General features: G+C 48.7%; 2 protein-coding genes across 2 annotated transcripts; both read left to right on the top strand.

Moving 5' to 3' along the window:
* LOC117865635 (cyclin-P4-1) lies at positions 1-2,612 on the top strand. The gene is made up of 2 exons (XM_034749866.2): positions 1-764; positions 1,947-2,612. The coding sequence occupies exons 1-2, from the start codon at positions 379-381 to the stop codon at positions 2,353-2,355; spliced, it is 795 nt and encodes a 264-aa protein (XP_034605757.1). The 5' UTR covers positions 1-378; the 3' UTR covers positions 2,356-2,612.
* Positions 2,613-2,800: 188 nt separating this feature from the next.
* On the top strand, positions 2,801-7,607 carry LOC117865628 (RNA-binding KH domain-containing protein PEPPER). Its single transcript, XM_034749856.2, has 7 exons — positions 2,801-3,508; positions 4,437-4,692; positions 5,401-5,549; positions 5,634-5,846; positions 5,989-6,099; positions 6,311-6,505; positions 7,136-7,607. The coding sequence occupies exons 1-7, from the start codon at positions 3,098-3,100 to the stop codon at positions 7,406-7,408; spliced, it is 1,608 nt and encodes a 535-aa protein (XP_034605747.1). The 5' UTR covers positions 2,801-3,097; the 3' UTR covers positions 7,409-7,607.
* The last annotated feature ends 7,287 nt before the right edge of the window (positions 7,608-14,894 follow it).

Here is a 14,894-nt window from a genome sequence, read left to right on the forward strand (position 1 = left end):
GACACAGGCTCGCATCGCGTCTCGCCCTTTCGGATCGTTTTCCGAGGCATCACGTTTGCAGGCGCTTTGTATTCAAAAGGCCCCGCCAATCCATCCTTCAGCAGTAGCCTCTCTCTTCACCTCGTCGGTGACGGCCGGTCCTCCTCCCACACGGCCACACCGAACCGAAGGCGCCCTCCTTCAGTTTACGCCTCCGCGCGCACACAAGCGGGAAACCAAGAGCGGCGCGTCGCCTCTGCCCGTCCGGTGTCTGCCAGCGCCCCACCACACCACCCACCAACCCGCACCCGCCTCTTTTATTTCCCGACCGTCACGGCCTCCCGTCCTCACCTTGCCACCAGCTCGCCCACCACCACGCGCCCGCGCCACGCCGGCGGCATGGAGCCGAGGAAGTGCGGCGCGCGCGTGCCCCGGGCGGTGGCCGTCCTGGCTGGGCTGCTGGAGCGCGCCGCCGAGCGCGGGGACGCCGAGGGCGCTCCGCCCGCGTCGTTGTCGGCGTTCCGTGGGAAGGCCCTGCCGGCGATCCCCGTGCGCCGGTACGCGGAGCGGATATACCGGTACGCCGGGTGCAGCCCCGCGTGCTTCGTCGTCTCCTACGTCTACCTCGACCGCCTCGCGCAGCAGCGCACGCTGGTGGACGGGGAAGGCGAGGAGGAGGAGGAGGAGATGGCGGCCGCCGCGGTGGTCGGCGTTGTCGACTCGTACAGCGTGCACCGCCTCCTCATCACCGCCGTCTTGGTCGCCGCCAAGTTCATGGACGACATGTGAGTAGCCCATTCAACCATCCGCACCCCTCCGACCAGTTGGTCTCGCTCCACCGACGAGTAGCGCTCTGCTCTCTTCTTCGCCGCTAATCAGCTTCCATTTATCGGCGGTAAACTACTCATATCCCGCTGCTAATTCGCCAAGGCAGAAAAAAATTACCAATCTACATCAGCATCAGCAATTGGGTTGTGCCCTATGGCACTAAGCCAGTAACTAGTACCAACTTGACATGCAGGATAGTTAAGTAACTAATTCCTGCTAGGCACGGGAGGAGTTGACACTCAACATACCTGCACATGCCAGGGCTGACTAATGACTAATTAACCCTGCTGATCAGTGTCAGTAACCTGCATTAACCAGGATAACCATTAATTTCCGGCCACGATAAACAACCGATGCGTGCTGCTCTGCCCGCCCGTGGCAAGTTCGATCGAGCCCTGTCGGCGTGGATGCCGTAGAATGCAGAGAAGCAGAAGCCGTATCCCTTTGCCTTCACCGTAGTACGTGTGTGTGCCGGGAACGGCAAGTCAAATGTGTACTGCCACCGCCGCTGGTGGCTTAGCTGCTGCCGAATCGTACGCACAGAGACCACACAGCAATGAGCAGTGCGAGCCATGGAGTCTGACACAGTGACACGGCGTGGCATTTATCCGCTGCTATCCAATAGCTCCGGTCAGCTGCACGTCTTGGTTGCCAACCGAGCTGGAGCACACAACCAACCTTCAACAAACCAACCAACATGCCCCTCTCTTTGTGCATGCTGATGCTGCTCCAACGAACTCCTGAATTCCAGCCTTGTTTATCTGAACTATGGCCTAGAATCACATGCAGAGGTATGGATGGTGTGCTACCTGCTGCACGCTACAATCGGAAAGAGCCGTATGCAGCAGCAGCCGGTAGGTGAGTGCATTGGTCTGTTGGGACGTCCAGCTCGTCGCTCGCTAGGCTGTTCCTCTCCCACCCCAACTCTGAACCCGATTGCTCAACAACCGGAAAAAAAGAAAAGAAATGCTACACACAGACACTGCACCATTCCAAAACAAAAACACCAGACACTGCACCATTCCAAGCAATGATTAGCTGTTTCATCATGATTGCGACCCCCTGATGAATCTTAAGCTGGACTGTACTGAGCACTTTGCTAAATTTTTTTTTGAAATAACACTTTGCCCTCCCTGCAGGCACTACAACAACGCCTACTTCGCGCGCGTGGGGGGCGTGGAGGTGGCGGAGATGAACGGCCTCGAGCTGGAGCTCCTCTTCGCGCTGCGATTCCGCCTCAACGTCACGCCCGACACCTTCGCCCGATACTGCGCCGCGCTCGAGGCCCACATGCTCGTGCCGCCGCCGCCGCCGCCAGCGGCGGCGGCGGCAGCTCCCGTCGCCGACTCCGGCGAGGACCAGGAGGCCGAGCGCTGCCGACGCGACCACCGGGCCGCGCTGCTGCTGGTTACGAAGACGAAGGATGCTGCGGTCACCGCCGCCGTTCATGGTGGTCAGGTCGGGATCGGGATCAGTAGGGCCGCCGCCGGCTCATCAGTGCCGCCCATCGCCGTCCCTAGAGCGGCAGTGGAGATGGTCGCCCGATGACGGCACGATTCTTTCATTTGTTAATTTGTTGGTTCATATTCTAGGAGCGCAATTCGTTCCCGGTTAATTCTTGGTGAGCCTTTTGCGTTCGCTGCTGATTAAGCGAGGTTCGTATCGTGTTCTACAGTTGTACTCGTGTCCCGCCGGTGTGTGTAGTACTTGTGTGTGCAAAGCGATTGCACGAGATAGTTGGGTGTACAGCATTTCCTTTTTTTTAAGGATTCGGAGTCGAACGAACGATGAATGTGTACCCTCCAGCCCTGGTTAGACAATGCAAAGGCGGTTGACTGAAAATAGCGGTGTTTCTTTTCTAAAAAAAAAGAAAAATCAGTCCATGCATGCCACTTGAGTAGTTCATTAATCTCCACTTACAAAATCGGAAGCCGAAGCTGAAATAAATCCTCCCAATCATAAATAAAAAAGCAATCTACGAAGACATGTGGAGTAACCAAACTGAACGGCTAAGTAATTTGTATCTAGAAAAAAAGGTTGTATGGCATGAAAGAATTATTTCATTTAGGAATGTCTAACTTTTTTTAAACGCAATACGCCATATATTATTATAAAAAATACTCTTGATCTGCAAAAAAAAACCCAGATGAGCTAACCACCTGTCGACACGTGTCCTAGTCACGACTCATCGACTTCTTGTCCTTCTTCGACTCAACCAAACCAGCCCGAAAACACCAGAAGCGATTGCTCCCACTCGCTCCGCTCCGCCGCGTCCCGAAAACCCTCTGCCATGGCGTCGCCGCCGCAGGAGGAGGAGGCTGCGATCGACGGCATTCCGGAAGCTGGCGTCGAGGAGGAGGAGGATCCGGAGGTGGTGGAGCCGTGGGTCCCATCCTCCGACTCGGAGCCGGAGCCGGACGCGGACCGCCCGGCGCTCGAGCCGCTGGACCCTTTCCCCGCCTCATCCAAAACGGAGCTGCTGCCGGCGCAGACGGCGGTGGCGGAGAGGAAGGACGAGGGGGAGGAGGCGAGGCAGCGGTGGCCCGGGTGGCCCGGCGCGAGCGTGTTCCGGCTGGTGGTGCCCGCGGACCAGGTCGGCGGCGTCATCGGGCGCCGCGGTAGCACCATTAAGCGCCTCTGCGACGAGACCCGCGCCCGCGTCCGCGTACTCGACGCGGCGCACGGCGCCGCCAACCGGATTGTAAGGCTCCGGTTCCTTCCCCCGCAGAATGTGGTTCGTTGTCGAGCTGTGTTTTTATGGCTCGTGATTTGTGGGCGATCGGAACTTTTTTTTTGGGGCAATGGGCGATTGGAACTTGGAACTTGCCAATGATGTCGATGTTGTAGCGTACTATCTCGTCTGCTGTGCGAAGCAAGCAAGCGAAGTGTTGTTCGATCGGGCTGTTTCATTTGCTTAATATGGAATTGGATTGCTCTGGTAATCGTGCTTGTTGATTTTAGACACTAGAGATATAAACCATACCTGGTGTGTTCAGTAATCTGTGTAGCACTGGTTTTGGTTGGATGAATTTCAAAGTTATTCCTCAACTTCAGAATTTGACACTTCAATTTTGAGATACACTAAAAAAAGGGTGTTATGCTGCAATGTGCTGCTACGTTTTGTGTCTAATGAATATGATGAGATGGTGATAAGTTTTGAACCTTGGCTCGGTTATGGATATCTAAATGGTAACAATTTGCGCACACATGTTTGCCAGATATGCCACAATCACGTAATTAATCAGGTTACTGTTGCATCTTGGTTTATTTATCAGTCATTATGTGGTTTCACCAACTGTGGATACATTATCTTATATTAATGTTTGGTAGAGTTGTGAGTTGTCTTGATCTAGTTGCTCTAAATAGATATGTTCTGTCAGTAGAAATGTCGGTTCATGCTAGAAATCTTGGTCCAAAATTCTGGTTTCATTCTCATTCTTTGTTTCAAGCATTGGAGTAAAGATCTTAACCGTGCATTAAATGGTAGAAAATTAATGTAACATGTACAGGTGGTATGGTACATATCAGGATTTGAAAATGACGTCAGTAGACCAGTTATTTGTGTCTTCCCGAAAAAAAAAACAGAGTTGCAGTGACACCCCTCTATTTGTTTCCTTCCCTTTCTTTAGGTTTTGGTATCTGCAACAGAAGAAGTTGAAGCAGAATTATCACCTGTGATGAATGCTGCAATTAAGATCTTCAAGCATATAAACGGGATAGAAGAGATCAATTCTGATGGAACTTTATATGCTTCTGCACCGGAAATTTGTTCTGTTAGATTATTAGTTCCAGCTGCACAAGCGGTCCACTTAATTGGCAAGCAAGGAGTCACAATTAAGTCAATCCAAGAAAGTACTGGTGCTACCATAAGGATTATAGATGAAGGTATGCTGTTAATTATCTTCATCAAGATCGTTCAGTTAAAGGTTGTATTCATTAGTGGTAGGCTAGATGGGATATGTGCAGTTCAATAAGTATTAGCTTGCTGTTTTCTTTTTGTCACCTATGGCATGATAATGTTGCTTCACTCTTGGAATATAGACAATGAATGTGACTTGCAGCCCAACATATTTCACTTAGTTCTTTTTTCTAAAATACTTCGCCATTTCCCTTTTCAGCTTCTAATTCAAGACGTCCATGGTGTATTTATTTTTTGGTCTCACTTTCTATAGTACATGCACCCACAATTTACGGTTTTGTTATGCGTTGTTAAGGCCTCATACAATTTGCTGTACTTTTTTTTTCTCAGGGAAAGTAGTGCTAACCTTGTCTTAAAACTTGAACTAGATCTATTCACCTGAATACCTCCTGTTTCAAGAATGAAAATTGGAAAGAGCCTTACTCGTCTCTTAATTGATTTGGTTGTACAAAATACTAAATTCCATTGGTATCTACTTCTGCTAATCAGCAAATCAAAAAATTTCAAGCCCTAGTTTAAGTGCTGGTTTTCTATCCATTTAAGTCCTGTCATAAAGGGCTGAGTTTGAATTCCATGCCCGTGGACATCTTCTATTTTCCATTGCAATCAAGTTTTAGTTAATACAGATTTCCAGAGTCCAGATTTAACATTTCCTGCTCCATCTGTTCTTCTAGATGAGCTATTGAGTTGTGAGACACCAGATGAAAGAATTGTGGAGATACATGGTGCTTCTTTCAAGGTTCACAATGCCCTAAAATCAGTGCTTGGACTTCTCAGGAAGTTCCTAGTTGACCATGGTGTGCTTCATCTATTTGATATGAAGGTAATCTTGGTATATTCTGCCTTCTCTCTTTTGCATAACATTTTAGCATCTTGTAGCAATTGATATTTGTTTTGCGCATTGCAGAACCAAGAAGTAGCTCAGCCACAGGATACTTCTAAGGAAAATCAATTTATTGATGATTATCCTCTTGCAGTAAATCATGATTTCTGGTTATATGATCAGCGAAGTCATGGTAACCCAATAGGCAGTGGACTGTTGTACGGACAAGATCCATTTTTCTGCGATCCTTACTGCTCATCAGATATCAGCCACGCAACTGATTCCTTGATGACACAGGTCTTATGCTAAACCAGTATACTCAGTTTATGCTAAACCTAAATGTTTTGTCTGCTTGATTGCGTGATTGCATTCAAGTTTTAACTGTTATACCCAGTCTTCTTTGCGTTGATTTTTCCATGTTTTTCTGTTGTATGATCAGCTGGATCATGCTAATCCAAAAGGCGGTAGATTCTTATATGGATGCAATCCATCATCTCATGACCTGTACTCTCTGGATCTCAGCCAACCAACTGATCCGTTAATAACACAGGTTTTCTGCTGTACCCTGTAGCTACAGCTGAAATATTTTGTCATCTTGTTTGTCTGTTTCAGTTAGAACTTCAGCTATTATACCCAATTCCTTTTGAATTTAATCTTTTCCATTCATTTTCCTTTTCAGTAAATTTAAGCTGTAGGAATCATCTTTCCAACAGTCGCACTTTTACGTAGACCTTGCTCTTACATACCATTTTGGCTTTCAGATTACACAGACAATGAAGATCCCACTGCCATATGCTGAAGAGATAATTGGCGTGAGAGGAGAGAACATTGAGTTTATTCGTTCTGTTAGTGGAGCGGTTGTGGTTCTTGAAGAAATTGGAGATTATCCAGATGAGGTTCTAGTTATGATCAAAGGCAGTTCTTCACAAGTTCAAACTGCACATCAACTTTTACTGGTTATCTCCATTCCATAGCTCCTCTTGCATTCTAGTCTTGTATGTGGTTGCTGAGTTAAACTAGGATGCTATAAGGATACAGTAGCACTGTTGAAGTCCAGCTTATGTAGCCTGTGTTAAGCTTAGATGCTTAGTAATCATAAGTTTTGAGATTGCAGGTGTTTTTTGCATCTTTCTATTTTTTTAAAATGTAGGTCTTGCATTTAGTTCTATTGGAACGAAACAATGTGCCTAAGGTAGTTGATTTCCTTCTGAAAGCATGGAAGTGATTGGAGAAATCTATCGTGTTCCTGTCTAAAGTCTTATCTAACCACTTGTGGTGATTATTGTAACCAGTTTGCAATTAGGGAAACCTCAGAATTCCTGCCTCCTATATGGTATCTGGCACGCAGCACCTGATAGGTTGCCATGGAACTGGAAAACACTCTACTTAAGCACAATTGAACTGTTTCCAGAGTTCAAAGTGAGGCTTATGACAAAGTGTCTTCTAATATACGAGTATAATACATGTGCCATCAAATTTAAAATTATCTTATACAGATGTATAGTCCAGTCATGTGCCATCAAATTTGTCCGAATGATGTTGTAACGGTGTGCTGATCAATGCACTGCTCACTGTAATTGCTGCAGGAGGTTCTTTCAGGCAACAGAGAACCGCCACCGCCACCACGCAGGAGCTGTTACCGTGACGCTGAAGCTGGCCCACGGCTGCCGAGCTCCCCTCCTCATGCTGGCTCAAGGATGCTGAACTCCCCGCATGCGGGCCCGAGGTGGCTGCACTCCCCACCACATGGCATTGCAACTAGCCGGGAGTACCTGCCATGGCACTACGAAGATGAACCGCCTGGTGATCACCGGAGATACCCTGCTCACCATGATCACAGAGGTTACTACTGGCCCTAGCAAGGCAAAATCACGGCTGTATGTGCTCCTGACGCTAGAAGTAGACATGCTGACCCGACCAAGCTAGCTAGTTAATTTGTATGTTAATATGTTATATAAGTCTGGAGAAGTATAGCCCTTGCATATTATGCACTTGCAAGACTCAATCTCAGCACTATGACAGTATGATTATAACTGGGAGTAAAAAACCTAGCCTCCGTATGGTTTTCATGGTTGCTTCAGATAGACGGGTGCGGCATGCGGCCGGGGCGCCTGGATGGCGACTCGGCGAGGTCGAGTTGTGCGAGCAGAGCACACGGCCTCATCCAGCAGTAGTACTGTAGCTCGGACGGAGTTCCCGCCGCGGGACCGGCGCGAGGCTCAAGTAGCTCGTGTTCCAGGCGTGCTGGGCATGGCCGCCTGGACGGCGGCGCTGAAGCCTTCTACGCAGCTGACCCCAACCCCAAGTCGTCCGGGCCGGAGCGCTCTCGCTTCGGCCCTGGGTCTGCGACGCATCCGATGCCACGCTCTCCGACCTGGGCGCCCGGCCGCCGCGCACGGGGAAAGGGGGAACCGCAACCCCGATAGGGTCTTGATTATCACATCAATGTGCACTTAACCAGACCCCAAACTATCACATCAACCAACTAAAAGTTGAATTGATGACTACCACAGCATCAACGAATTAAAACGATGATTGGCTTTGTTAGCATCTCAAGAGGAGAACACGCACCGGGAAACACCAAACACGATGGGAAGGTGGACTGGGTGCAGCAAGGGCAACCCGTCGCGGCGTTGCGCAAGCGCTGGCGGCCACCAGGCACCGGCGAGGCGGGCCAGAGGCCACGGAGTAGAGGAGAGGCCGCCAGCGCCAGCTGGGAGAGGAGGTGAGGCGGCACCGGATCGGAGGAGACGATCAGACGAGGATCGTCGACGAGGGTGAGAGGATCTGCACGCATCTGCACCGCCGGCAACGACGCGCGTGGATCGGCCTAGGTGGCTGGGTCCCGGTGTGGCGTGGTGGTCTCACGATGGAAGGCCCGGGCCGGACTTCAGGAAGATGACGGCCACGCCAAGGGTGAGAAGCATGCAAGCAGTAGCTTGTAGCTGTTCGATCCATGTCTCGCTCCAACAGTCACACTCGTGCAGACCTTGCTCCCCTGGAATGGAACCTCGATCACCTTCCCCATCCTACCCCTTTTTCTTCGCTCTCAGACTACACTAGATGCTGTAGCAGATCAAGATCAAATTCTGCCGCGCGAGGTGGCCGTTTTCTGCTACCACTGTCAGTTTCTGCAGATGATCGGTGTGGAACTGAAGCAGGAAATGGCTCCACTGGGGCTGCGCTGCTAATGCTAGACGACGCTCACACTTGCCTAGCTAACGTTAGGTTTGTATTCAATTATTCATACAGGTGGCAAAACTTTTGTCATCCAAATTGTTTTAAAACTAGCAACTATGCGCGCGTAGAATATGAGGTGGACTAGCAAATATATTATCATCTCATTTTTGTCGTGGACTGATAAAATCCTTTTTTTTAAAAAAAGGTTTCCCTAGTTTTACTCCAAAGGAATAAAATATCATGATGTTCTGACATAAAAGTTTTTATCTGACATAAATATTTTTTATAGGTGGTTAAAGATGACATCAGGTAGAAAATACCCGCAAACCAGCTGATATGAAACTGAATGGGCACGGATATGGATCTAAGTATGTGCCCGCGGGCACGGGCACGGGCGTGACCCTAAACCCAACGGATATTTTCTCACGGGCGTGAAAGAATGATATCCACACCCGCAAACCTGCCAGTCCCGCTCCAATATCTGACATGTGGCCCCAACCCAATACCATGTATATATACTCAGAGTGTAGGGTTTCATTTCTCCCTTTCAGTCTCCCTCTGCCTGTCGCACACTCGCGTCTCCCAGCCTCCCCCCATCCCCCATCTCCCCCGTCCGACTCCCGAGTGGCCGAGTCCCGATCCAGTGCCGTCGCCGGCCGACCGCTGCCCCTTCCCGCAGCCGGCCATCTCCCCCATTGCCGCAAGCCTGCCAGTGCCGCCCCATCTCCACCTAGTGCCAGCGCCGTCCCTTCCTGCCGCCAGCCACCGCTGAAGGACCGGATACGTCGTCCGCAAGACCGCAACTCCGCCTGTCACCCCATCCACCCCCCTGCTGGTATTGCTCCGTTCTTGTGCATTTGCTTGAAGGCTCACGGGTCATGGCTACAGAAGAGAAACATGGTCAAATATGTAATTTAGCTGCACAAATTTCTACAGAATAGACCAAGAATCACAATACATACCGGGCTAGGAAAAAGGAGTTCAGCTTTACCAGTAGAATTCACGTAGTATGGATCAATTTTTGACTTGGAGAACGAAGCATACTGTCTGTTGTATAAATGCTATGCGGGTACACGGGCATGCGCTATCCGCGGATAGCGGGCACGAGTGCAGAGCAGGCACGGGCGTGGTTTTTTCTCGCGGATATGGATATCTGAACCTTGTATCCGCGTGGATTTTACCCGTTGCCATCTTTAAAGGTGGCTCCCGCAGCAGGGGTTGCATAGTCATTTAGCCTCTTTATTAATTTGTCATAGAATTCCTAAAACGACAAGTTTTTTGATGGAGTTATTAATATCGGCTTAAAATGGCTTCCACTTAGGACCGGACCGCGGACAGCGGACAGGTGCTAGACTAACTAAATTTATCCTAAATCAAACTTGTCGAATTTAACCACGTTTACAGAAAAATATATTAACATCTAAAAAAATTCAAAACATTGTACTATTAGAAACAAGATTTTAGAACTCAAAATTATAGCATAGTATATTTGTTTGAGGTAGGGGAACTATTTGTGCTAATGTACAGTTTGGCTGTTATAGCCCTATTTTAGCTTGGTTATTTAACTGTTTTAGAGTCCTGCTACTAAATCCCTATAGATGGAGATTTAAAACATGGATCAATTTATTATTTCTCCTATCCCGTGACACTAATTTGGTTTTGTTTCGACCGAAACCAATAGGAAAGCCTCAACTTATTTTTTGTATAATTTTTTATTTCAAATTCATTTAATTCGTTCCCATAAGGAGTTGAACCTAAAGCCTGCTGAATACTACTCCCTCCATTTCAAATTGCAGGCCGTTTTAGTTTTTTTAGTTTCAGTGTACGTCTAGGTGCATAATAATATTTATGAATCTAGAAAAGTCAAAACGATCTACAATTTGGAACGGAGGGAGTACTGAGGTGCTGTAACTGTTGTTGATATTTGCACATCTTTTTTATAAATTTAGTCAAAACAAGAGAAGTTTGAGATTTAAATTAAAACGATTTATAGTTAAAATCAATGGAGTTTCGAAGTGCGTCTTCCATGACTGCTCTCATTCTACCGGACACCGGTGCCCTCTTCTCTACCGCACCGACTTGCACAGATTTCAGGAGGCAGAAAAGGGAGAGGATATTCGGGGATTCATGGACACATCTGGGGTTCAGGGCCCAAAGCCCATCCCGTCGGAAACCAGTCCGCCGTCCAGGCCATCGCTTGAGCACCGGGGCGGGCGGACACTGGACCACGACGAGAGGGGAGAGAGCACGAAAGAGGGAGGGCGGCGCCCGCCTGCTATAAATACACAGCCCGGCCGCCCCGCGCCGCGCCGCACCGCCTTTTTCCCGCTCGCTCCGCCTCCCCCTCCCTCTCCCTCCTCCTCCCTCCGTACCTCCCTCGACCATCTCTGGAGGTCTCTGGACTTCCAGAGGAAGCAGCTCAAGCCCCAAGGTGAGAGGCTCTCGTCTCCCCGCACGATCTCCCTGCTCTCTCGCCCCAATTAGACCTGGATATTTTTTTGGGTGGTTTTGCGGGGGGTTTTGCTGGGGTTTTGCGGTGGTTTATGGGAACCGCACCTGCGCCTCTCTGCTCCAAATCTGTGGCTACTAGCGATTCGGTGGGAAACTGGGAAACCCTTTTTTCATGATTTTTTTTGCTATTCGTTTTGTTACTTTTCATTTTGCGGTGGATTTCCGGGAATGTGGGTGGGAATTGGCGGTAGAAGCTTCTAGATGCTCGACCGAGCTTCCTTCTCGAAGCGAGCGGGCTGTAGGAGGTGCGCGGTTCTCTTCTCCCAAATCAGCGGCGTCTGTCGATTCGTTAGGATTTTTGTATGAGAATTTTTTACCTGTTTTGACGGTACGGTTTGAATCTCCTTCAAACGTGGTGCCGTTGTTTTTTCGAGCAGCATCCCAATTTTGGGGGTGTTTATTTATGATTTTCGAGTGCTGTTTTGATCAGATTCCCCGGGGGATATCCGGTGTTGTTGGGTTATCAGTCGTGCTACAGAGATGCAATCGCGCTATTGTTGCGTAGTTGGAACTTGGAAGGGCTTGGTTCCGACAGAAATTCAGTTGCCTACCTGTTCGGGTTTTACCCAAATTTTGTCGGTCCATCTGCTGCTTTGAAATTCCACGCATAAGTTTGTGGTTACTTTTGGATTATGACAGGATGAGATTACAGGGAGGTCTAGTGGTTGTTCTGCTGCAACATTTTTGTTTGTCATTTCCCAGTTTAGGACTTCATGTAAAAGGTCAGGCGTCACTATTTCTATTTGGTGGGGGTGAAGGTGTATTGGCTTGATTTGTAGTGGCTTGTCATTCTTTATGGAATAGAAATAGTCTATAGTTACTCTGCTATTAAAATTTTTGAGTGTATGAACAAGAGTTAAGAGTTAGCAGTATTGCAGTAGCATGTTATCTTGGCTTCAATGTTTGGTACGAGAATAGGGATGACAGCGGTTCAATTTCGGGTCAGATATTCGCAGGTTTCGGGTCTACGAGTTTTGATTTCAATTCCTGGTTTTCGCTCACATTTTTTCGCATTCGGATACCCAAAATACCACGAGTTTAGGGTGGATCTTAAAATCCACCCGCCGAACTCCATCGGATCCCGAAACTCCATCGGATCCCGAAACAATTCGGCCCACTAAACCCCTGGTTATATGACGGCAACAAACACAGACACCACCCAGGCACGGCCGCACCCGGCACCCCCCGGCCCCCGCACGCGGACGCAGCACGCCGCACCCGGCACCCCCAGGCCCCAGTCCCCCACCCCGCGTGGCCCGCCGCCGTGCCGCCGGATCCACTCCATTGCCGGCCGCGCCCCGCCGCCGTGCGCCCAAGGAGCGAGCACCCAAGGAGCGAGCGAGAGAGGATGGCCTCCCTGGCGAAGCACGTCGCGGGCCTCCCGTGCCCGCCACTCTCCGGCGCGTCGCGTTCGCACCGCCGCCCCGCGGCGCCGAGGCGGCCGCCGTCGGCGCTGGTGTGCGGGACGTATGCGCTGACCAAGGAGGAGCGGGAGCGGGAGCGGATGCGCCAGCAGTTCGACGAAGCCTCCGAGCGGTGCGCACCGCGCCCATGGAGGGCGTCGCCTTCTCCCCCGAGGACCTCGACACTGCCGTGGAGTCCACCGACATCGACACCGAGATCGGCTCCCTTGTAATCCCTCGCCCCATCCCCTGCTCTGTTGTCCCTGCCTGCTCATTGGTGTGAAGAAGTAGATAGTAGCAACTGGTCCGGATAAAAAAAGCTGTTCGTTCTTTGAACTTGTCTATAGCGGTATGAAAAATTAAGTCACAAGAGCCTTGCCTGGAGTTGAATTGGATAGCTCTAGCGTGAGGGTATGCCGCGCTGCCACATTTTAGTTTCGAGTCTCCCAGAATGTGACCTGGTGCGAAAATGGAGTGAATGTTAGTCTGTCGCTTGTCTTCAGAGTTCAATTTTCAACTTACTTGGACAGTGCTATATTTCTCACTTCTCCTGTAATGAATGTTAGTCTGTTGCTTGTCTTCAGAGTTCAATTTTCAACTTACTTGGACAGTGCTATTACTTGGTGTCACTTTTTCCCCCTACCGGTAACTGATTGGAGCATACTGGAATAACATAGTACTAATCAGCAATCGCTCTTTCTGTTGTTAGTCAATTTGTTTAGAAAAGAAATTAATTAGTATCGTTCATGTTCAGATTTCGGTTAATCCGTCGGGTTTCGGGTATCCGCGGGTTTCGGTTTCGGGGATGGATTTTCACCCGAAACGGTTTTCGGTTCGGTTTTGGATTTTAGGTTCGGGATTCGGTTTTGGGTGCCCAGGCATTTCACCCCATCCGAACCCGCCCCATTGCCATCCCTACATGAGAATCATACTACGAGAATATACACAGTTTCCTTGCAGTACTTAGATTATATGCGCACTTCCTTTCTTTCAGGCATACATGGCTAGATGCGTTCCCATTATACTTTACTTATATGGTCTAGTAAAGAAGAAAGCTAGTGCATGGTGGATTGTTAAAAATTGATCACAAAGTTATCAGTAGTCCCTATTTTATTTCGCCTAAACGCTTTGTGCATGTTGTGCTTTCTAATTGTTTGCAGTAGAAATGTTCACCATGTAGGCATATCTTTACTAGTGCCAAGAGCTAGCAACATAACAGACACCTCTTTCTTTTCTATGTTTCGGGACAACATTAGAACATAGTGCAGTCGTCTGTAGTGCTTTGATTTTCGAAATCTTTAAACAAGCTATGCATTTGCTAACCCCTATGTTTTCCATTTCCAGGGACCAGAGCTTCATCTTTCATAAACTTGTGACAAGAAAGATGGTAGTTTGTGCTGAACCTCCTCCCAAGTTAAAGATCCCAGAGAGTATCACAGAACTGACAGATGATGATAACCATGAATCCTCAAAGCCCGAGAGAAGGACAAGGATGCACCACATTGAGCGGCACAGATCATGTGTTGTCACCTTATCTGACATGGAACTCAATGATTTGCAACCTCGTCGTCTACTCCAGACTCTTGAGGTCTCCAAGAGCCCAGAAGGAGGATTACAGTGCTCACTCCATGAAGAAAACCCCTACAGATGCTAATGCATCACACGGGCATGCAATTGCAGATGCTGCTTGGGAAGCCCTTAAAAGGTCAATAGTTTACTTCAGAGGCCAGCCAATTGGGACTGTTGCTGCAATAGACAAGTCTCAGGGAGCGGCACTAAATTATGACCAGGTGACCTTTTCTGTTCCAGTTCTAACATTGATACTGTTGTCAAGTCATGCATATTCTGTTTCCTAAATCTGCATCTCCCTGATAGTTTTGATCTATTACTGCTTATTTTGCATCCAGCATTATTGTAATGGTTGTCCCAAAATCTCTAATGGAGAGTATATTTATGTGGACAACTGTTGGGTCCTGCAAAAAAAGTGTCCATGATATCTCATGCATGAATTAATTCATCTCTTTGTATCCAGGCATACAATACGATCAGCATTAATTTAGATTTTTCTTGACATATCCTGGGACAGGTTTTCATGAGGGATTTCATTCCTAGTGCATTGGCTTTTCTGATGAAAGGAGAACACTTGATAGTGAAGAATTTTCTGGTAGAAACTGCCCGCCTTCAGTCAAGAGAGAAGATGGTTGACCTCTTTAAGCTTGGTCAGGGTGTGATGCCTGCAAGCTTTAAGGCA

Source organism: Setaria viridis, chromosome 1 (assembly GCF_005286985.2).
Source record: "Setaria viridis chromosome 1, Setaria_viridis_v4.0, whole genome shotgun sequence".
Lineage (NCBI taxonomy): Eukaryota > Viridiplantae > Streptophyta > Magnoliopsida > Poales > Poaceae > Setaria > Setaria viridis.

Coding starts and splice junctions, on each gene's coding strand:
- LOC117865635 (XM_034749866.2), top strand. CDS start 379: ATGGAGCCGAGGAAGTGCGGCGCGCGCGTGCCCCGGGCGGTGGCCGTC. Junction 765..1,946: donor GCCAAGTTCATGGACGACAT/GTGAGTAGCCCA, acceptor CCCTCCCTGCAG/GCACTACAACAACGCCTACT.
- LOC117865628 (XM_034749856.2), top strand. CDS start 3,098: ATGGCGTCGCCGCCGCAGGAGGAGGAGGCTGCGATCGACGGCATTCCG. Junction 4,693..5,400: donor CATAAGGATTATAGATGAAG/GTATGCTGTTAA, acceptor CTGTTCTTCTAG/ATGAGCTATTGAGTTGTGAG. Junction 6,506..7,135: donor CTGCACATCAACTTTTACTG/GTTATCTCCATT, acceptor TAATTGCTGCAG/GAGGTTCTTTCAGGCAACAG.